Source organism: Triturus cristatus, chromosome 10, assembly GCF_964204655.1.
Source record: "Triturus cristatus chromosome 10, aTriCri1.1, whole genome shotgun sequence".
Classification (NCBI taxonomy): Eukaryota; Metazoa; Chordata; class Amphibia; order Caudata; family Salamandridae; genus Triturus; species Triturus cristatus.
In genome coordinates, this window is record NC_140593.1 from 953,627,781 (window position 1) to 953,651,888 (window position 24,108).

The window sequence follows — 24,108 nt, forward strand, 5'->3', positions numbered from 1 at the left end:
TTAGGAAATCAACACCTACAAATTTCCAAACTCATGGCAGTGCAGTTCTGACTGCCTGTAATTCACTAATCGTTTTTAAAAAAGGTTTTGTGAATCCTCTCTTTGTATAAATATTTATACTTGTTTATATATTTGCATGCAAACAAGACAACCATTTTTGTAGTTTCCCCTTTGAGATACCCCTTTCTCTGCACTCCATACATTTTGGGGGCCTTCCCATCCTGGAAATGGCCTTATTCCTTCTGTTGAGAGGGTAAATATCGGACCATATCCAGAGTCGGAAAGGGTTGGAGAATGGTTAGGGAATTGTATATTTATGTAGGTTCCTAGGGTTCAAGTGTGTTCCCACCCTGAAACACCCTCCGCCACCACCGGCCAAGACTTAATCATAGGGAAAACTCAGCATCATTAAATACTTTTACGGATATGAAACTTACTTCTAATCTATTTTTTGGTTACTAATGTATGTGTAAGTTACACTTACATGTCAAAAATAGCTCATGAGATACTGGATAGTAAAAGTTACATTCATATTTATTTTTTAAACATTCAGGAATATAGCCTATGTGCATTTAGATTGCAAGCCATTTTATTGTCTTTGTAATGAAAAGACCTTGGGTCTATTTTTCACTGTTCAAACCTTAAATGATAAAATCTTGAGAAAATTATTAGCGCTCCTCTCGAAGAATTTGAATTGGAAATATTAGCATTAATAGTATCATTGATAACAATAAAATGTTTGTAGAGCCCAACACTCATTTCCATGAAGGTCTTGTTGTTTTTAAATGCCATTATTGAAGCTGATATTTGGAGGGAAGTTTCACTCGAAGTAACTACACCATCCTGGTTGACCTTAATTTTCATTTAGATGACCTGGGAAACACTGTTGCCAAAATATTATTGGATAATCTTGACAGTGTTAGTGTTAAACAAGTGGTGAACGCCCCAACTCACATAGGAGGTTCTATTTTAGATGCGTTTTTTTGTAATCTCCCACTACTGCAGTTAGGAAGCATTCTCCCAACGACGTGGTCTGATCATTTTGCAGTATTTTTTAACATCAAGACGGAGAACTCCTTTAATCATTCTAGCCAAGGGCTCTAAAGTACTGTAATTGTATCTTGGAATAAGCTTGATAAATTCACACTGGAAGAAACCTTAGCGCTATCTAAACCTACTTTAGGTAATAACCCTAATGAGGCTGTGCTGAATTTCACAAACTGTATTCAGAACGCCATAAATAATATCATACCACCAAAAAACAATCATTAGTGACGGACTAGGCCAATATGCTCCTAGGTATTCCACCCTGCTCGGGGATTTAAAAAAGAAATATTGATGTCAAAAGAGAATTTGGATGCTGTAATATGACCCAGCTGAGAAAAGGAAGCATAAAGATCTGGTACTGGAGTATAAAACCTTAATAATTGCAGAAAAGACCAGATACTTTACAGACAAAATCAGGCCTGTAGTAAATTCACCTAGAGTTATTCCAAACTGTTCACAAACTATCTTCCACCCCATCCCCAGTATCAATCCCTCCAACCCAGGAGATGTGTGAAAGCCTTGCCAACTTTTTCAGGAACAAAGTAGTCAATCCACCAGGGCACCAATATTCACATGAGACACGACTACCCTTTGGCACCACAATCATGTCCTTGTTTTAGGGATCACCCTGTGCTTGACGAAGTCCCAAGGATCTCGAAAGATAGCTTGGTTAGTCTCCTGAGTCGCACCAAATCAGGTGCCCCCTACAAATCCCTGTTGTGCTAGAATTTTCCACTAAATAGATTACATTGAACCTTATCCCATACAACTGCTTAATATGTTCCTAGCGTCAGGAATGTTTCCGAAAGAATGGAAGAAAGCTTCTATTCCCCACACTTGATCCACTGGTGGAAAATAATTATTGTCCTATGCCAGACTCCCTTTTTTAGCTAAAACTTTAGAAAGACATCGTAATATTGCTCTCATCAACTACCTGGATCAGAATCATATACTAGACCCATGACAATTTGGCTTCAGGAAAGGACACAGTACTGAGACCGCTCTGGTCGCGGTCTCAGAAGAAGTCAGGGATGTCCTGGACTGTGGAGGAAAGGCAGCAGTGGTCCTATTTGACCTTTCTGCTGCCTTTTATATGGTTTGCCATGATAACCTGGAACAAAGGTTATTTGACATAGGTGTCCACGGTTCAGCACTTATAGTGCTTGTTATCCTCCTTTTTAGACAATAGGGAGCAAGACATAAGCTTGGAGATGCATATCTCAAAACCTTTTATATTACAGTGCTATGTCCCACAGAGATCCACTTTGAGCCTGACTCTTTTTAATATACATATGACTCCCCTTATGAAATGTATTAAATCCTTCAGCTTTTCTATGGTGTTCTATGCAGATGACACCCAAATTGTGATCGCCACTGAGGATAACATGGAAGAAGTCGCTGCTAGATTTAATGCATGTATGGTTCCTAAAATAGACTGGAGGAGCTCCCAGGCTCTGAAAGTTAATTCCGACAAAACAGAGGTCCTTCTGTTCGGGCAAAACTCCTCTTTCTGGAATTCATCTTGGTGTCCGCGTTCTCAGGACCCCTGCAATGCCCAGTCCCAAAAGTTTGGAACTTAGGTGTTTATGTTGATGCCGACCTTACTTTTAGGGACCAGACTAATCACCTTACATCATCCTGCTTCCTAGTCCTGAAAAATCTTAAGAAAGTTATCCCTTTCTTACTGCCTGAGCTCCAAAGATCTGTGGTCATTACACTGGTCTTATCGAGGTTTGACTATTGCAATGCCTTCTATGTGGGAGCTCAGCAAGGTGTCCTAATTAGACTGTAGAGAGTAAAAAGTCGGATCACATCTCTAAAGCCAGGCAAGATCTGCCCTGGCTCCCTATTAAAAAAGGGTGACTTTTAAAGTCCCCTGTCTTACACAGGGCTCTCCATCATCAGGGCCGGCACTTTCTCAAAAAGAACATTCCTTGGTACACACCAACAAGAGTGTTTCAGTCATCTTTGGCTAATAAGGTACGGGTCCCAGCTACCAGTAAAGTGTCCTGGGGGGGCAGAAGCCTTGTTTATAATGCCTCTAAGTTATGGAACCGAATGCCTTGGAATCTGAGGAACCAAGCCAACCATCTCACTTTCAGGAGATCACTGAAGATCTGGCTCTTCACTCTTCCTCTGTAATTTCCCATTGTCTCCTCAGAAAAAAGCAGCGCTAAGCTGCCCCAGGGCAGATTTCATGCTCTACAAATCTCAAATCAAGTAATAATAATAGTAAAAATATTAGAGATATTATTATTATTGAAATAATAGCAACAATTATAATAAAAATGATAATAACATCTTAACAATATTAATTAACAATAATATAATTGCTATTTACAAACGTCACTGTTTATTGGTGCACCATGTTAAAGTATTATTATTATTTTACCTCAATTCACAAGTGCCTTTTTATTTGTCATCCACAGTCTCACAAAAAATGTTATGCTCTTAGCAGTAATTATGTGTCTAACTGACACCACACCTTACAAAAGAATGTTGTGTTTATGAACCAGACACAAAGTACACAATTGTAGATGATCACAAGATATAGATGATTATAACAATTTTAGTTTCAGTAGCCTCATGCTTCCCTCCATTTAGAACACAAATGTAGACATATAGTCAAATGACATTCATGTTTTCAAATATCCTATTATCATTTTATATTATTTCTGAATGTTATTGATAGCAAGTCTATTGTAGGATATATAACAGTTTACGATATATCAAGAAAAATAAAAGATAGCATTTGAACAACATTTAGACCATTAAACACAACAGATCAGAACAATAAAGCAATAATAACATACACAATATAAAGCTCCTTTTAAAACTATCAAACAGGCTGAAAAAAGGAAATTGGATATGGAAGCACAAAAGACATAGATTAAAATTAATAATGAAGTTGGTCTCAGGATGGCACACCAAAGTCAAGGAAAACTTGCTTCAAAATGTTCGGAACAAAAGTGTTTTGGAATTTTCCACACCTTCACAGAGGATACCTTTTGGAGAAGAAGTATTGGATACAACATTGTACAGCTTGTATCCAGTTCTAACCGATTTAAAGAAAGTTCTGTATTTGAATGGTAATAAGAGTCATCACCTAATGAAGAAGGGGATACTGCCAGCTAACTTTCTACTCAGTATTGCTACATTAGAGAATGTGTGTTACCATAATGGAGACAACAGAAATCTCAGGGAAATCCAGTGAGTGTATATTAACCATGTTCAAATGGAAATAAGGCACGTACGTAAACTGGACATTCTTCAGGATTATTGTTTCTTGAAGCATATCAGCCTATTCCAGGTCATGGATTCTGATATTTCACATTTTGATTTCTTTAGTGTATAATGTCACCTAGCAAATTGTGGGCTACCAAAAATCACTAACTGTATTCCACTTTCCAATTTGCTGATAGGCCTTAATAGTTATATTGATCAATTCATTTATATTATAATATCATTTATCTGATACATGGTTTGTGGTGAACCTAGCATAGACATAAATAATTCCAAGTAATTAAACATTCTAAGTATGGAGATAATTCTAATTAAAAGGTATAACCTTTTTCCTACGAAATAGCACTTCTTGGAAATTGTAAAATCTTTCTTGTTGCTCAAAAGCAACATCTATGGGCACAAAATATTGCAGCTTCTTAAGTCCTTCATCTACCAATTTGAAGTAAATTTCAAAATTGTAGCCTTCCTATCTAATGACCCAAAATGTTTTCATATTCATGTGCAGCCTGTTTTTGTTAATGTTTACAAGTTTAAGTTTCCGTGAATGTAATGGGGATCACCAGTCCACTTTTTAGTAGAGCTGCAGAGAACATGAGAGTTGATTTACACATTGGACCAAAAAGTTATAGTTTAAAACTTCCAAGAGGTTTAAAGAAGTAGAACACATACTAGTTAATCATTTACAATCACATCAGGAATCCTTGAGATTATGCTTGTAATCATGATGGCAGATCAGAGAGTGTAGAATTTGATTATGTGAATGTGGATAATAATTTCTAACTATATCCTCACAGACAAAAAGCATTGTGCTTGGATTAATTCAAACTGTCAGAGTATTTTTAAAAATGTTCCACTTGTATTTGCTTCTAAACCCCAATGTACTGTGTGACAAGCTGGAATGAAATAGAGAAGCATCACTTCTCTCAAATATACCAAAAATGGAGCTCTTTATTAAAGAGTTGCCTACTGGAGCTTGCTGCTGAAATGAAAGGTACATAGGTTAGCATAGAAAAAACTGAGGAGAAAGGGCAACGAAGGTACAACCCTACCAGTGCCCAGATGTATATGGCAAATACATCTGTTAAAAAAAATTATTGTATCACATTGTTAGGCTCTTTGTCATGCTTTAAAAAACATGGCATATATATATATATATATATATGTCTATTGGTCTAGTATACAATGGAACCTGTTATTGTCAAACTGTGCAAAATCAGAGACTAAGAAGTTTGAGTCATACCAACAATGTGGATGCGCATTTAGATTAACTACAATTGTTTTTTAATAAAAAAATGAGGTAGACATTCTGATTCCGAGAGAGACTTTAAATGCCTGGCTGGATTTAGGTTGAATAGGTTATTTTAATTTAACAGTCAAATACTTTCTGTAACACATCAGTAGCCCTAATCCTCTAAAAACAAGTTGAAGTTTACTTAACAAAGTCAGGGAGAAGAGATCTAAGGTGCTTTGGGAGTATATTGATTGTTGAGTACTCACAAATAATAGTGCAGATCTTCTCACTGTCACAACTGCTGCCTCTGTCATTTTACTCTCATCATATACAATGAAAACATTGTTGCTGCATTCCCCCCTTCTCCTGACACTATCTTAAAAAGTATTGTGAGCTTCTCAAATTATCAAACTCGGGGGTCTGTAGAGAGCATGAAAGTCACTTGTCCAATACCACTTCAGAACATTTCAGTTACCATAACACAGTTAGCTTGATCATTTCAGCTTTTGCATTTCTCTAACCCCATGCTGTTCATGCTGTTTTTTTCTGTAGTCACGGAACAAGAAACTAAAGTTCCAAAGAAAACCATCATCATGTAAGTGCTGTTATGTGTATTGTTTATATACATCTGTGTATGTCAAACTGCCTTTGCATGATCCAATAACATGCCTGGACTTTTGGCAATGCTTGTGTGTCTGCTCTCATTTTATACTGTTTATACTGCATCCTGATGTTTTTTGTGTGACAATCAATTGCATTACTCAGCTGCTTTTGAGCACAGTCTTTCTGATGATACAACATAGTGTGGTGAACACTTAACTTAGTCAGACCTAAATAGTTCTGGATCTTTTAACGTTTCACCTAAGCTGTATGGTAGGTTCACTGTTTGTGATCAGGCTATATAAAACACTGAATCCCAAATGCACATAAAGGCAGATTTTATTCCCAAGATTAAAAGAAAGTAATTACAAAGCCATACAGAACCTTAGTCAAACTGTCCTAATGGCACAGCTCTAAGATCTGAAAAATTGCATATTTTATGTAAGATAGAATATATTTACTTGCATAAATGAAGACCCTTCAAAACTGCTCAGCTAGTAAGAGGGATGAACAAATGTTCTCAAGTCATTCAACTAAAGCATGATAAAAGAGAACGGAGCGGTGGAAGTAATGTTTAGAATGATTCCAAATCTAAGCTCTAAATATGTTTCACTTGTGTGCTGCTCCTTCATGGCCATGTAATCGATGTATACTTTATTGAAGGTGTATTCCACTAAGAGAAGAGCATTTGGAGTTTTGCATATATTTACATTTTCTCTTTGTTGTGAGTTTTTTTAATGCAGTTTTCAATTAAAGCACCTTCTTACAAATTCACATAGATTTTGTGCAGCTAGTTTGTACTTCAAAATATTTTATTGGTTTTATGTATAAGATCGCAAGAAAACAACCCCCCCAAAAAATCAAAAAAGATAATTACTTTAATGAACATATTTTGAATTGGCTTAAGACATAAGCAATAATGTAAGAATACATAATATAAAAACAATATTTAACAAACACATTCTAAAAATATATATAGGGCTACTTGCTTATTATAAAGTTTCTATAAATTAGTAACATAACTAATTAATGTATTTGGTTGGATCAATATTTGACAGTCTACTTATCAAGCATTTTCCAGATTAGAAGGTGTATTAAAGGTGGGTTATAATTCTTATTGAAAGAAACCTCAATTTCATTCATCATAAATAATATCCACTTTCACCAATCATTAATAGACAACGAAGTCAAATGTTTCTAATTCATTCTGAATTATTTAATAGCAGAATAGATCAAACGTTCAAATACATACATTCATGCTTTTGGGAGTAAAGATCTAAAAATGGTGGATCTAATGACTTGTAAGAAATAGTTGCATTTAATTAAAACTGTTTGGAAATTATATCCCATACATCATTCCAGAATTTGTAAATAATTGGACAGTAAAATAGACCGTGCTTTAATTTACCAACTACATTATTACAGTGCTAACACTTTGGTTAAACAATTAGTTTTGCTTTAAACAATTTAAAAAGAGTCCAAGAACAGTTAGTTAATATAAATGAATTATTCTGACACATTTGAAATATTATATAACCACACTTTCTCCATTGTTGTATGGTATAGCTGTTATCTATTATAGAATTGTAGAAGTTTAAAAAAATCATAGAGTTGGTGAGAATTATCTTTTGCAACTTTTAGAGGAAAAATGCCCTGATAATCTATGAATATTAAGGCAAACTTGCAAATCAGAACATTTTGCGCAAAGGAATAGAATTAATGTACACATCCAATATTACATTACACTGTAGTTTATATTTATTACAGTCTAAAGAGAATATACAACACTCAGTTGTTCATCTGAAAATGTAATAAACATGTTGCTTTGAAAGATATCGTGAATATAAAAAAAATCACATTTAATCCAAGCTTCCCAATAAGAAATTGGTTTATTCAGTTTAATTTGAGGATTATACTATAACGATATGTTGGTAAGAAGCTTGTCATCTCCTTTAATCAAAGCATATTTTGTTGCAGCAAATGCAATTAATTAATCCTACCTTCTTTAAAATCATAGTTAGAAATGAGGTAGTGGGAAGGGCTTTACACTATTTTTCTCACTTGTAACCCATTTATGTAGTGTCATTGATTTATTTTGTTTCAACTAAAATGTACTTTGTACAATCAAAAAAGCAGAATGATCTTTTTCAAAACTTGGAATACCCAAACCACCTTCTGCTTGTAAAACATTATGTAACTAATCTGAGGCTTTATTATTCCAATAATTGTAGAAATTATTTTAGTTAAATTATTGAAGAAATATAGGTAAATCATACTGAGATTGTAGTTAACACATATAAAACTTGTGCGGGAATAACCATTTTATCAGCTTCTATTATTCTTCACCAAGATAAATGTAAAGAGGACCGTTTATAAATAATTTAAAAAATAATTTTACAAGTTAATGTTTTAAAATTCATAACAGTTGTGTTTTTTAATTTTGTGTTAAAAAATTCAGTACCCAGGTTGGATGGACACCAACGATTCAAATGTTTATGTACCACATCATCATTGCAAAACATACTAAAATGAAAAAATCCAGTTTTAATAATAGTCAATGTAAATACTGATCAGATGCATAACTGTCAATAATATTTAGTATAAAAATGTTTTGTAGAGTGAATCACTAATATATAATAAAACATCAACTGCATATGCTGATATTTTTAAAGCTATTTTATTGATGGCAATACTTTTATTATTGTCAGAATTCCTAATAAGACATAGGGCCCAATTCCGATCTTGTTTGGAAGGGCTCCAAATGGGATTCGGAAGAGGCAAATCCGATTCGGAGCGTATGTTTCAGACTGAATCGTCCCCCGTTCCGAAAGACCAAGTACGATGCAAGGAAGCCGTCCGCGCCGACCGAATTGGTTCAGAACCTGAATCAGTCAGTCTGAGTCGTTCTGAGCCAATTTGTGCAGCTCAATGGGGACGGCTTCCGAACGAGCGAGTACGATGACCAATTCTGATAGTCGTACCGACTCGGTGTTGCCGAGACAAAACCGCTGTGGGAATTGGACTTCGGGGGGCCATGGCAAGCCCCCCTTTAGCCAGGGCCCTCTGAATCGGTCGCAGGGGGGGACCATGGGACCCCCTTTTCATACATGCACAGTGTGGCGGGCACCATGGTGTGCCCACCACAGGGTGCACGCTTTTCCCCACCCACCCCTTTTTCAAATGGGAGCCTGTGTACGCAATCGGTACACAGGCTCCCATTGAGTTCAATGCGAGGCCATCCGAACCAAGTCCATCACTATACAGACACACCGGAATCGCTCGCTTGGACTCCCGGAGTGCAATTCCTTTGGATCTCTACAAATTTGAGTCATCCAGAGGGCTTTCCTAACGACATCGGAATTGGCCCCATAGTATTGGCTCACTAGCCATTAAAAACAACTCAGGAGATGAGACACATCCCGGTCTAATTTCGCTAAATACATTAAATAGGAAGATGCAATATCATTAATGTAGGGGGTGGCATATAATGCCTTAACTATCAATAAAAATATAGGACCACAAATAAATGCTTGCATTGTTTTAAATAAAACTGCCAGTCGAAAGCAAGTGATCCACTGAGATGTTTAAGTTTGTTTAATCAGTATTATGACAAAGAAGCTTAGGGGTCTATTACGATGCCACCGTAACGGAATGCGGGACCGTCCGCCTGGGGTGCGGTGGTCCCACACCTGCAATTAGGATGCCACCGCCACCGTGGTATCCCCCATTCCCATCATTGTTGCGGGCGGAGCTCACAGCACCGCCCGCCACAATGCTGGGAATCCACGTTGTGCATTGACATGCACAAGGTGAAAGGCACCGCGTGATGCTTGCCACTTTGTCCATGCCAATGCAGGCGGGTACCATAGGTACCCCCCATGTGCACCCCCCAACACCCCGGGCGCCCGCTACGGGCCCCCAACAGCGAAGACCGCATGACTGGCATTGCCGCCATGGAAGGGCTGCTTGCCGCTATCATCATAATATGGATGGCGGTGTCTTGCGGACACCGCCACCATATTATGCATGTTTTCCGGCGGAAAAGCAGCGGACCGTCTTTCCGTCCGCTGCGGACCCCTCAGCCATCCTAATATGGCGGGGGGTCTTTGAAGTGTGGATGGTGGGCAGCTCGCCCCCGCTGGGCCAGTGGTGACTACTGCCGGCCCGGCAATCCGCCAGCTATCCTAATGGGCCCCTTGGTATTTTAGGATGATAATCTACCTTTCAGAAAACCATTCCATGCAGGCTGTGTAATTCAATTTAAACTTGGAGATAATCTGATTACAAAAATTTTGTCTCACATTTTATAGACATGTTTCATGTGGCAAACTGGATTATAATTGGAAACCAATGCATGATCTTTGTCAGGCTTAAGAAGAACAATTATTGCATCTTTAAATAACCTTTCAATTGAGGTTATGCTTGCAATTTGCTGAACTAGAGTAAAACAGGAGATAGTTGATTATGGAAACTTTTGTAAAACACAGCTTGAACAATGTCAGAATCATCAGTTTCCCTTATATTCAATGATTCATTTGCGCAATCTCTTCTAGTGTTATGTGGGCGTCCAAACTGTCCTTGTCAGCTTGATATATACTTAGTAATTTTGTATTTAAGTAAAAGAGATCAATAGTAGTGTCTTGAATATTTTGAGAATAGAAAGCTCTAAATTCTTTTGTTTTTTTAATACCTAAATATTTAGCAAAATATCAACCAGATTTATTATCTTTAAACTGAAAGTTTAGTTTTTCTTTGAAATAAAAGAAAAGCTCTTTTATTTAGATGAGTATTATATCCATAATTAGATTATGTAGTTGTATTTTAAATTTGGTATCTAAAATATTCTTTTAATTTTGGCAATGTGTATCTCTAAGAAATTCAGTATTGGGTCAAATGTTTTAATTTCCTGTGCCATAATAGAAATGTTAATTCCCCCTACAAATGCTTTGAAAGCATTCCAATCTGTAAGTTTAAGATGTGTCTTCTAGACTAGTATTATGTAACCAATCAGAAATAGCCACCATTGCTTTATTATGATCATCATCAAATAATGCAATTTCAGTATCCACTCTCTATGTAGGGATGTGGTTTGGGCGGTTTTCGACCACTAGATTGAATGAAATGAAAGCATGGTTAGATATAGTAACAGCCTCTATTTTAGGATTTGAAATCATATGATATATCGTCCTAGAAGATTGAAGATAATCAAGGTCCAATATAGCGATAGCCTCTATTTTAGACTTTGAAATCATATGGCATATCGTCCTAGAAGATGAAAGATAATCAATTTGCGAATGTGTATTGTGAGTGTTCAAGAAAAAATAAGGTCTTTACCAGTTGCGTATGTAAGCCTCCAGTGATAATTCATTTTAGGATTTGCTAAAAATGCTTTAAATAGTACTAAAGGTTTTGTAGAATGAAATGTAACTATTGGAATTGTATCCAATAGCGGGTCTGAAATCATATTAAAACCAACACCAAAAATAAGAGGCAGATTACCAATATTGATAATTTCCAAAGAGACTGTTTCTAAAAAAAAAATGGGATCATCTTGATTAGGAGGATAAATGTGAACTAAATTAAGATTGTATTTGTCAATTTACATTTGAACTCATATAGAATGGCTCTTGGAGCAATTTGTATGATTCACGATTTTGAGTTGCAATTTATGACAATAAAGTTTAGCAACACTGTTTTCTCTCCCTTTTACTGGTGAGGATACAAAATTACCAACCCACCTGTTCATTATATATGTTAGTATATTTTCATATGCATGTGTTTTGTTTTTATAAAACACATATTTGGCTTACGTTTCTTTAAATAATCTGATACTTTACTCCTTTTAAATGGATGTTATACACTTAACATTCAAGAAAACTATTTTAATTGATACTTATTAGACATAACAGATTTTATTACTAACAAATGCAGAAGCGTGCATTTGATATGTCACATGAATTGTAAAACAAACAACAAGCAGCTCAAATTAACAGACAATCAGGGCAAACATAGCACATAAAAACACATTACATCTAGATCCAGAGTCTAAATTGCCTTAACAATAATCAAGTTACATCATTAAAAGCCTAAGAAAGGCCTGAAACACATAAAAAACAAATGTGTTAATAGGTAAAATCAGTGTGACCTAAAATAATTCCTCCATTACCAGCCCCACAAAAAAGAATGCAGACAGTAATTTTCAACCACATTTAAGCCAGACAGGTATAGTCCCAGGTAAGCATATTGCACATGATTTTGGCCAATGAATAAACATATTAATAATTTAAAACCATAATAATCCAAAACAGTAAAACATAATAAACTGCATTGTGTGTGAGATCATCTTTCCCGAGGTAGCAAAAAACACTTAAATGGGATCACCCTCCATGCCAAGCAACTTTCTCAGCCTCAATGATGAAGCGAGAAAGCAAGCAACAGCATAAGTTGAATGTACGTCCAAAAGTAGCTGGAAAAACATTAAGGCAGGCTTAACTTGCCCAAATTGCAAGGATTTTACCAAAGGTTATAAAAAGATTCTTCGAGGGGTCTCATAAAAACTACAGAACAAAACAAAAATGCAAGAGATACTATGGAGAAAAAGTATCACATGTACAGTGACATGACTTCGTGCTTCATATGCCAGGTTTAGGGAATGCCAGAACGTGTGCTAATGATTGAACCTAAATCTGATTAGGTGGAATTGACAGTGGACATTAAAAGTGCTAAGCAAATAAGGTTCGATGGCGTGACATGTTACAATCAGTGCATGTCCTCAGACCAGAGGTTTATCCAGCTCAACTACTTCCCTCTTGGTTTTCCTACCTAATAAAATGTTAACCCAGGTGCATGCAATATCAGCTTTTGTTATGGAAGAGGGCAACTCAAACAAAGCAGGCCTACCTGGTTTGACAAAGGTGTCCCTAACGTAAGTAAGCCATTTAACTGACCTCCACCCATCAAGCTCCAAGCAGTCCTTGACTATCTCTATACCTAGGTGATTTTCTGATCGGACCCAGATAGCAAACCACCTAATCAAGGGGCGAAGGGTGATAGGATCCGACAGATAAAGAAACCCTAACTCCTTGTGGACCATAAAATCAGAGGTAGAAGCGGGGACCCTAAATAAGCAGCTATAAATCCCATTTTCAACCATTTGACGCTCCCTTAAATTAACATAACCCCAGACATCACTACCATAAGTGGCTACTGAAACAGATTTATCCTGGTATATCTTAATCAGGATGCCCAATGGTTTGCTGGCAATTCTGTTGGAAAAAGAAAAGAGTGTTCCTATGGTTCTTGACAGAGCTAGTCTCTTGTTTTAACAAGGGACCCCAAGTAGACCGGTCATCAAAAACAACCCAGAAATAGGTATAAATCTTGACCCTGGGCAACCTGTTGCCCTGAACATTAAAATATTCCAGCTTGGTCTTTTTAGCTCCCAACATTATTACCTGTGATTTGCTGTAGTTGGTAGAGGTATCTAAATTGTTCATGTATTGCAAGAAACCAACAAGCATTTCTGAACACCCAAGGTTGTTCTTGACAATAAAACAATATTATCTGATTATAGCAATGCTGGGATCTGGCAGGGGCCTATCCGCAGGCAGTCCACCAGCTTATCAAGTAACCTAGCCCCCAAGTCATTAACATTAACCCTGGGCGACAAATTCCGTTCCGCTCGCGGAACTGGCGAAACTTTCGCGATCCGCGGTTGAACGGAAATATGGAGGGCAGGATTCATTCTGGCACGATGCTCCTGTCACAAAAATTAAACATCAACAGGAAGCACTTACAGATATGATTAAAGCAGGTGCCCAAGTTAAAGCTCAAATTCAGTAACTCATTAAATCTTTCACCAAGTTAAAAATAAATCAAATCTTTAGAAAGTCAAAGGCACAGCTTCTTGTTCACACTTTCCTGTCTGGGAAAAAATCAGAAAACCGATTAGGCATCTCAAGGAGGTATGGAGGGGTGTACTGTATATGAATGAACTGTTCTTTTACGGTATATTAATGGCATCTTTAAAGTGTTCAAGTGCCCATTAAGGTATATCCCCACCTTCCAGGATTCTCTTCTCTGCTTGTCCATAGCATTTTACCTCACTGCCAAATGCCTATCACAGACAGAATTTGCCCCCTCCACCCAGACTGTGTATTTTTTCCACCACGCCCTGGCCCAATCTTATGAATGTTATTGTGTCTATTTCTTCCTCTCTCATTTGCTTCCAATGCACCCTTTCTCCATCCCTCCTGCAGCTAACTTAATATCATCTATTGCAATCGATACTCATTTTTTCCACTTCAGAACGATGAAAGGCTGAGCCAGGCCACACCTGCATCCAGAGCGGTGTCTTGCATGTTACAGTCATGTCTAGGGTGCATTAACAAGCTCTCTAACCATCACAAACACCTGTGCAAATGCATATCTAAACCATGCGTATTCTGTACACCTGCCTAATACCACTTTTTTGCCTACTCAAATTACAGGGTCTGCAACTTTTATTTGATCTCATTGTTTAAGTTGCGGTTTAATTTCATTTTTATAGAACAAAAGTTACCATGAATGGAATCAGAGTGCTATAAAAACAAATACAAACCGCCATTAAACCACACTTTCTTCAAATTTCGTGCACATGTTTATTCATTCTTGGGAATTTTTGGTCTTTTAAATCAGCCCAAATTCTCCGCGAGCACGCGAAATTTCGCATGTTCGCGGAGATTTTTTGCCATTTCGCGATATTTTGCGAAAGGCAATTTCGCAAATTCCGCCCACCCTTAATTAACATACAAGGTGATCAAAAAAGAAGCCATTACACACCCCTGTCTATCTCCACTCCTCAATCTAAAGGAGTTAGTGCATGACCCATCTGTATTATATCGAACAATCGCCCTCAAGTCCCTATGTAACTCACTAAGAAAACCGCTAATGGCTGTACCTAAACCCATGTCCTGCAAGATCTGCCGCAGTTTGGATCTATTCACCTTATCAAAGGTGGAAGATAGTTCCATAAACTCAATGAACAATGATCCTGATTTTGACCCAGTGTACTTGTTGGTCAACATGTAAAAATGTAAACACTGGTCACATGTATCCAAGCCGGTCAGAAGCCACACTGCAAATCTGAGAAAACCGACCCTTCCGCAGCCCATAACATGGCCCTTTCTAAGATCACCCTACCAATTACCTTGATGACTGAGTCTATCAGGGAAATGGACCTGTAGCAACAGGGAAGAACTTTAGAGCCCTTTTTATAAACAGAAATAATAATTCACAGAGACCATGAGTGCGTTAACCCCGTATGTGCTACCAAACATCCTAAATAGATCATCCAGGATCCCATCAGAGACCTTATGACCTGTCTTGTATTCTATTGCTAGCACCACCTCCTCCACATCAAATGTTAAGTTATACTGTTTTGGCACTGTAAAAAAAGCAAAGTCCTTGAACTATAAATGTCCTCAAAGTGCTAGATCCATTTCTTTGAGGGGAAGTGAGAAGAAGTGGCATGAGCTCCACAGCTATTGAATAGGGGCGATTGACTATCTTCCAGAATTGGCTACTGTCCGCCTTGGTTGAGGCCACCATCAGGTCAAACCAGGCATCCTCTCTAAGTTCCCTTACCCTCCTCTCTATTGCCTTTTTATATGCCATAAGTCTACAATATATTAAGCATTGATCTTTAGGTTGGGCTTTAAGGGCAGACAGTAACAATTTATGGGTGTCAGAGCAGCAATCTTTATTGAATCATCTGGGTTTGTTGTTAAAAACCTTTTTGGGAGGAAGAGGAAGTCTGGTTTTAACATCCTTTTGGATCTCATCATACACATTCAGAAAAATAAATTTCATCAAACTGGTCCCGCAAGCACACATCCAATTCCTTACCCTTAGCAACTACAAGGCTCCTTAGGAAATCCTTAGGGAAAGTGTTGGTCCATTTTTTTCTTTTCTGATCAGTCACTTTACCGTTCAGCTGGGATTTTGTACTTTGTACAGGGGCTCGAACAAACAAACTACTAATACCAACAAAAATGCAATAGTGGTCACTAAAACCAGTGATAGTTATGTCAGAGAAGGTTAACCAATTTCGCAGCAGTGCAGATACAAAATAAAATCGAATATAGAATTCATGCCACGGCCAACAAAAGGTGTAGAAAAGCTACCACCCAAATTTCAAAATGATTTAGTCATGACACATTCCAGATTGAGGTGTCTTCATTGTGCAGACTATGTTAAAATCTCCCACTAAAATAAAACCAGCTCTTGCATCGTCCTTAAGCTCAATATCCAATAACTGGGCCTGAAGTGCGAAAAGCGTGTCACAAAAAGTGGGATCATTAGTTGCATTATAAAAATTATGCAACATATAACCACCAACCACTGGCGAGGAGAACAAAATGACTTGCAAATTAGGGGAAGTTGTGGCAAATGCTCCATCTTGCAAACTAGAGACAGAGAGAGAGACCATTGTTAACAAACCACCTTTACGTCGCCCCCTTAAAGACGGCAGAGCGGGATTAAAAAAGGACTTGTATCCGTCTAGAAAAATTGATCTCCTTACCTACCATGTCTCCTAGAAACAGATTATGGTGAAAGTTTTAAGGTATGCAAGCCAGTAATGGGAGGCTAAGACTTGGATTGGGAATATTATTTGTATTTTGCCACCCTGTAATGCTAAGAGGACTACCAGCCTCATGTGTAACAGTGCCAGGAGAACCATCAATGGGCAACCCCCATCCCTTAATGGGCAATTTTGTTTCACTCGGGGTAAGTGTATCTCACCAATTCACAGTCCCAGATGTCATCACTATCCTATCCCAAAAGCCTCTCTCTGCGTTGATGCTACCCATGATAGCATCATGTTATATAGGATGTGAGGACCCAGAATCGGGAGCACCGTGCACTGCAGACAGCAAAAGCAAGGATGTGATAGTTCAGTTGACATCCTATTGGACCCTAACACTGACTGTGCAATTCTTAGGTTGGTCTTATTTGTGGGGCAAGAGCGTCAATCCAGTGCATCTACACCCAGGGCCTCAAACCTATTTGATGTTTTTATAGTGAATGTATTAGCCTCAGACTACCTTATATTCATCTTATAATGACGTTTGATACTCACACTAGACCATGACAGAATTGGGACAACAGACGGCTGATAGAAATAGCCCAGGGTAGGTCCTGTATGGTAGATGCTCTAGCCATCAAACTGACAAGGTTCATAACGATGGGTACAGCACCTATGCAGTCAAAATTGATAAAAACACAATCCCCAACTCAAGTTTTAGGAGAGGGCCACACCCAGTCGACCCTCCTAGCCATAATGAACCTATTAGCTGGATTGTGGCCTTCATTACCAAAGAGGGACAGCCAATGGCTCACTCTATTCCCTAGGGTGTAATAATCTTCGCCTAGTACCTTGTTTTAAAATAAGGACCCCAGTGAGCACTACAACGTAAGGAGCCAAGGTAGAAGATTTAAGGAAACATGTGGGGAAAGTGGGCTATCTTTGCTGTTTACAACGCCTGTCCCTCCCAGTGGGGGGCTGTCAGCATTCATTTATCTGGGGCCCTTCTGGAGTGCTGATATCTCTGAGTGCTTGTGAGTACCAGAGCTCGTGTTTTGATTCACCAAGGGATAGTAGAAGGCCTTAAAGAGCCACCTTCAGATGGACAGTGTGGACCTGTGGGGCACAATACTGGCGCCCTCACAATATTTGAGCCCTCCTGCCCCAGCCCTTCTGGGAAAGACCTCACTGTATTCACAGTATGCCCCACCAAAGACAAATTGGTTTTGCAAAACTGTATTAAATTTAAACTAGCCTCAATTGATGAACGTTTACCCAAACATATATCTAAACAATTACCAACTGCAGCCCCAATCAAAGACTGCAGCATGGGAGCAAACTCACTAACATTCAAATTAGTAATGTGGTCACCAGGCAGTCTCCGGTTGTAATCCACCACAGGGTCCTGCCTAACCAGTCATTCCTTTGATTTAGTCCCAGACCATCCAATCCCAATTTCTGCCTTTTTGCCTTTTTTGCGCTTTGGTGCTGGGGGCCACAATCCACAGGAGAGTTCCTAGACTCAACCTTTTCCACTGATTGATGGACATCTACAGCAATGGTCATGGTATTAGTTGAGTCTAATGTGTTAGATCCTCCGACTGCATCTTGGCTCATAACGTTATTGTCCAGCACAAAAATGTCAACAGGAGTAGCTACAGGGGTTGCTGTTAGGACAGCGGGGCAGGTCGCATGCCAAGCCTCTCCTCACATGTACTGATTTCATAGTTGATTGCCCCCTCCACTGTGGTTAGACCGGAAACAATTGATGATTTTGAAAATACTTTTGTGGCGGTGTCCTTTGAAACTTTCTCTGATTGTAAATTGCCTGGATACTGTGAGAACATTGTTTCGGTCAAGGAATGTTTAAATTGAAAGCCCCAAGCACAATTAGGAGGAAACACCCATGAAGTTTGAGCAGTTGCATGGAAAGCTTTTTATCTACTGGGAATAATGTTGTCCCTTTGGATAAAATTAAAACTCACCAAGTATAATTGCACTTTAGCTGTGCATTTACCCATGCATAATTTTAAATCTGCTACTTTTATGTGTGTAATGCATGTGGATGTGTTTTCACATGGGATTTATTTGGAATGTACTAAAGCATATCAGAATTACTACTTGGGACCTGTGAACTGTTCCACTTCCCTTGAGTACTCCTGAAGTCCTTTGTGAATGTAGAACAGTCAGGAATTTGTTCTGAATATAAAATATGAGGAGTATAAGTCAGCCTTTCAAGAGTTTGCCCCATAGTTGTTAGGTAGAAAATGTTACATGCTTCATATTTTTAAATCTATGTTAAGTTAAAAATGAGAACACCTATTATTTCAAAAAAGAAATATGAAATATTACTAAGACTTCTTTGTTGATAAAAGAGAGAATGTAAAATGCAGAAAATAAAGCAGTTACCTCTAGTCTTTAAAGATACATATTAGCAGACTATCACTTTTTCCATTATTTCTGGGAAATGTTCCTAAGGTCAAAGAATATTTACCTGTAGTGTTGATCATTGTAGGTTATAGTTTCTAAGGTGTCCACCTAGTTTATGAAATATTGACACATGTGTGACTTGGAAAGCACATATTTTGCAAAGAAAGACAGAGTTAATATTTGGGTTCAGTTCTTATTTTCAGTTGCTTTCACGTTGTAGCTGGTTGAAATATCAATGCAATCATGTCAAAAATGAGCTTCCTGTAGGGCAAGAACACAGAAATCGCCTATTACAATGGTAGAACTAGATTCTGTTATGCTTTATATTTTAGTTCACATTTCTATATTAATTAACCAAGTTACATTTTTCATGTTAACTTTTTTTTCTCAGTGGCCATGTTTGTGTAAATAGGATTGTTTGAGCTAAAAAAATATAAAGTGGACGGATCTTTCTGAAAATTCTTAATTTGCCATTCAAAACTAGATTGAAAGCCTGATATCTGAAAGGAACTAGTGGTGTTTCTATTTCTAAATGTGGTAGTCTAACAGAAAAACAGGAAACAAGTGCATTACTTAAAAGACATCAGGCCAAAAATGCCATTTGGTATTCAGTTTATTAAACAGTTGTCTTGAGTAAGCATCCAAAGTTAACATTAAATAAGCAAGAGTTTCTTTGTTTCATACATTCATGGACCTATTCTGAATTTTTCACAATATTTTGAGAATCTAGATTAGTTTGTAATATTACCTTTTTTTCTTAAATTGGCCTAAATATTTCCGAGGGTGCACTAATTTTGATATTTATAGTGTAACTTTGTGCCATTTCTGACACAATGACTAACTTCAGAACAGTTTTTTCTGAAATGCTACTTTAATAGGTTTTGTAAAGAGAACCAAACAAAAACTAAAATACCAGAGGCTAACTGACACAATATCTTGGTAAACAGTATTGTTGACAAAAATATTGTGCTCCAATACTTAATATAGTAAGTACAAAAATATTGAAAGCGTATTATTAACACTAATATCGTCCAAAAATAGACAGTCAATTGAGTTTGTGATATAAATAGAATATAAAGTAATAATGTTAAATATTTGAATATATACATTCAATATAATATAAATTAAATATATTCCACTAATATTTAATAGTATATATAAATATGTATGTATATAAACACACAAACCTGTATATATGCATGCATATATTTAGTGTAACATAATAAACATATTTATTTTACATTTTCTATCTTTAAACTTATTACTATGAATATATAATTAACATAATGTGTTTACAATATGTTAATTTTTTGTATTTTAATTTATAAATATGGAAATATATATGTATATAAATTTGTATTACTAATTAATACAATTATTATAATGTAAAGTAGATGTTTTAATGAATTGTGTTCCTATATATAGACAGTATATTCACTATTCCCACTCCAACAACAGTGGGAAAAGTAATGTCCTTTCAAGGGGTAAAATGTACTATTCCCACTCCAGTTTCTGCAGCAGAAAGGAAAGTGTTGGATTTGGGAGTGGTGAAATGTACTATACTCACCGCAAACAGCAACCGCATGGAAAGTGTTGAATGGTGAAGAGGTTAATTTTACTACTCCTACTGCAGTCTAAGCAACAGTAGGGAAAATACTTCTCTTCAAACACATTACATATATGAGTAACTCCATAAATTTAGAAAAAATAATAAACTCTTAGTAAAAAAACAGGATTAGTATTAAATATGTATGTATATTAAAAAACTAAAAACAATTAGTTTAAATAATTACTAATCAATTAAATATAATTATCAGTTAATAAATAATTATTAAGTTATTAATGAATTAACTTTCCAGCATGTACCTCTACAAGCCTAGCAGCTGCACCTAATGAATCAAAACAATATTTCACAATTTAAATATTTAAACTTCAATTAAATAATTAAATATGATAATTAATAGTTAATCATTACTAAATTAACTTCTGACCCCATATCCCCTACAAACCTAGCACCTTGCAACTAAAATATAAGGAAAATAAATAAGTATTCCATACTTTACATAATTAAAATAAATGTAATATGTTAATTCATTACTTATTTAGCTTTCCATCCTGCACACCTACAAATACAGCAGCTTGCAACTAATATATAGGTAAAATAAATAAGTATTTCATAAAGGACATAATTAAAAATCAATTAAATAATTAGTGAACAGTTAATTATTACTTAATTAGCTGCCCACCCTGTACCACTACAAATGCAACACCTCACAAATAACATATAACAAAATTAAATCAGTATTACATAAATTACAGAATAAATATCATTCATATAATTAAATAAGATTTATTAAATAATTCCTTATTAACTAATTAAGTTCCCACTCTGTCTTAATACAAACCGTAAAACCTGTTACGACACTATAAATTTCTATTAAAAATTAATTAAATATTTGAAATCACTTAAACACAGTTAATAGCATTTATATAAACAATATTCAATCAGGGAATTGTGAAGCGCGCTACTCACCTGTGAGGGTCTCAAGGCGCTGGGGGTGGAGGGTGCAGGCCCAAGTGAGCCTAAAAGCCATGTCTTGAGGCTCTTCCTGAAGATGTGCAGAGTAGGGGAGCGTGTGATGTTGACCGGGAGCTCGTTCCAGGCCTTGGCTGCAGCGTAGGAGAAGGCTCTTCCACCCACTCTGGTTCTGCCGATGCGCTGGGTTTCCGTTAGGGCGAGGTCGGCGTGTCAGAGGTTTCTTTTAGGTACGTGGAAGAAGACTCTTTCGTTGAGGTATTTGGGTCTGGTGTTGTGGAGAGATTTGTCGGAGTGGGTGAGTAGCTTGAAGGTTACTCTCCTCTCGACAGGGAGCCAGTGAAGGTCTCGCAGGTGTTCCGTGATGTGCTCATATTGTGGGATGCCGAGGACGAGTCTGGTTGTGGTGTTCTGGATGGTCTGGAGTTTGCGTAGCAGGGATTTGTTGATTCCAGCGTAGAGGGCGTTCCCATAGTCCAGTCTGCTAGTTATGAGTGTGTGGGTGACGGTCTTTCTTGTTTCGGGGTGATCCACTTGAAAGTCATGCGAAGGATGCAGAGGGTGTGGAATCAGGTGGAGGCGACATCATTGATCTGGCGGAACATGGTGTGGGAGGAGTTGAGTATAATGCAGAGGTTCCGGGCGTGGTCCGTGGGGGTGGGAGGGTTGCCGAGGGATGTGGGCCACCAAGTGTTGTCCCAGGCTGAGGGGGTGGGTCCAAGGACGAGGACTTCTGTCTTCTCAGAGTTGAGCTTCAGACAGCTGTTGCTCATCCAAGCTGTGACGTCTTTCATTCCTTCTTGGAAGCTGAGTCTGGTGTCTTCGGGGTTCTTTGTAAGCGAGAGGATGAGCTGGGTGTCGTCGACATAGGATACTATGCTGAGTCCATGTTGTCAGACGATGGCGGCGAGGGAGGCCATGTAGATGTTGGAGAGCGTGGTACTGAGAGACGATCCTTGGGGAACTCTGCGATCTCTGTGGCCTCGGAGCGGAAGGGCAGGTGTCCGATTCTTTGCAAATCACAAAATATTTTACCTGTGATTAATCGTGTCTTATTTCTAGAAGTAAGACACGATTAATCACAGGTACAATATTTTGTGATTTGCAAAGAATTTCTCCATTATTGACCATGTCTTTCTCCTAAAATGAAGTAAGACACTCAAAGAAACTAATTTGGCACGTCTACCAATGCCCTTTAAATCAAATTATATTTAAGAATCCCTGTCATGATTTGTTTCTAAATGACCAGTTCTTTTTTAAAAAACCTCAAAGTTTCTGGCCCACATATAGACAACACAGTGTTTTGGGTGGTTGTCCAAGAAATTCACCTGAATATATTTTTTCAGCTATTTCCTTATACCAGGACATTCCTCTTTTTCATTGCATACAATTCTCAATGCTAAGGGAACAATTTCCTTCAAATAATGATAGAAATCACGCACTGAATAATTAACATTGTAGGGCTCTCTGATAAAATCACATAGATGTAGATGTGTTGAGAATGAGTTAAATGCCACTGGTACCCATATTAAAGATAGTTTAATTGAATTGCATCGTTGTGAGCCATTGCATTGCTAGTACCTTGAAATATGAAAGTAATGCTCAATGACAAATCAGCATGCAGTGATTTAAAGGTAACTCTTTTAAAAACTTGTTTGGCTAATTAGCTAACACAAAATGTAATTTTCTAGAAACTATATATGTACTAACAAAAATATGTCTGTCAAATAATAGTGTTTCCTCGAGTCACTGGCTCAGATGTCATTGTTCTGAGAATTCCTGTGCTCATGCATGGCACAGTGTCCTTTTATAAGTGGTCCGTCTGTGTCCTATATGGGTCTCGGCCCATTCAAATTAAAAAATGAGTTTAATTTGTCAGAAAACCAAAGGCTTGCCTGTTCATGAGAATGACCCAATGGCAAGCAACCGCTTTGTATTCCTTTTTACATCTCCACTGAAAATAAATACAGTTTCACCTTATTTTATTGTGCTATTTGTCAAAGAAGTAATGATACAGACAGATTACGCCCACATTACACAACCCGAAGCAAAAGATTACAGATTAAGATTTTAGCAATTGAAATGCAGAATATTGATATAAAAGCATTTATTCATTCTTCATATACATTCAGTAAGAACTATTGAAATCCAGGCCGATTCTAAGCTGTAAATTGCACTGCGATCTGTTTCTCCTAGACAAATCATTCCACTACAAATTGTTTACAAATACAAGATTTATCATTTAAAATGTAATTTAGTGACATAGTAGCATTTATTCATTTTCAGTAGTCATTCAGCTGAAAAGAAGGACACAAGGTAGTCTCAAAGGTATAATTTTAAAGACAAGAAACTTTGAAAAGTAGTTGCATAAGTAGTTAACTTTCTTTATCTTATAAATAGTTTGAAAAAATGGGAAAGCAGTAGTTATTCTTCTGATAGAGGTTCCTAGCCGCAGAA

The 24,108-nt window shown here is 37.3% G+C and overlaps 1 protein-coding gene across 27 annotated transcripts in view; it reads left to right on the forward strand.

Moving 5' to 3' along the window:
- The window catches only part of OBSCN (obscurin, cytoskeletal calmodulin and titin-interacting RhoGEF), a 1,809,553-nt gene that overhangs the window by 1,063,115 nt on the left and 722,330 nt on the right, over window positions 1–24,108 (forward strand). For 2 of the 27 annotated variants that reach the window (XM_085628837.1, XM_085628839.1), the window contains one exon: window positions 6,074–6,116. The exons of the other annotated variants lie outside the window; for them this stretch is intronic. In XM_085628837.1, coding sequence (XP_085484963.1) covers window positions 6,074–6,116 — 43 coding nt within the window. The remainder of the gene's footprint in view (window positions 1–6,073; window positions 6,117–24,108) is intronic. 27 annotated transcript variants of the gene reach the window in all.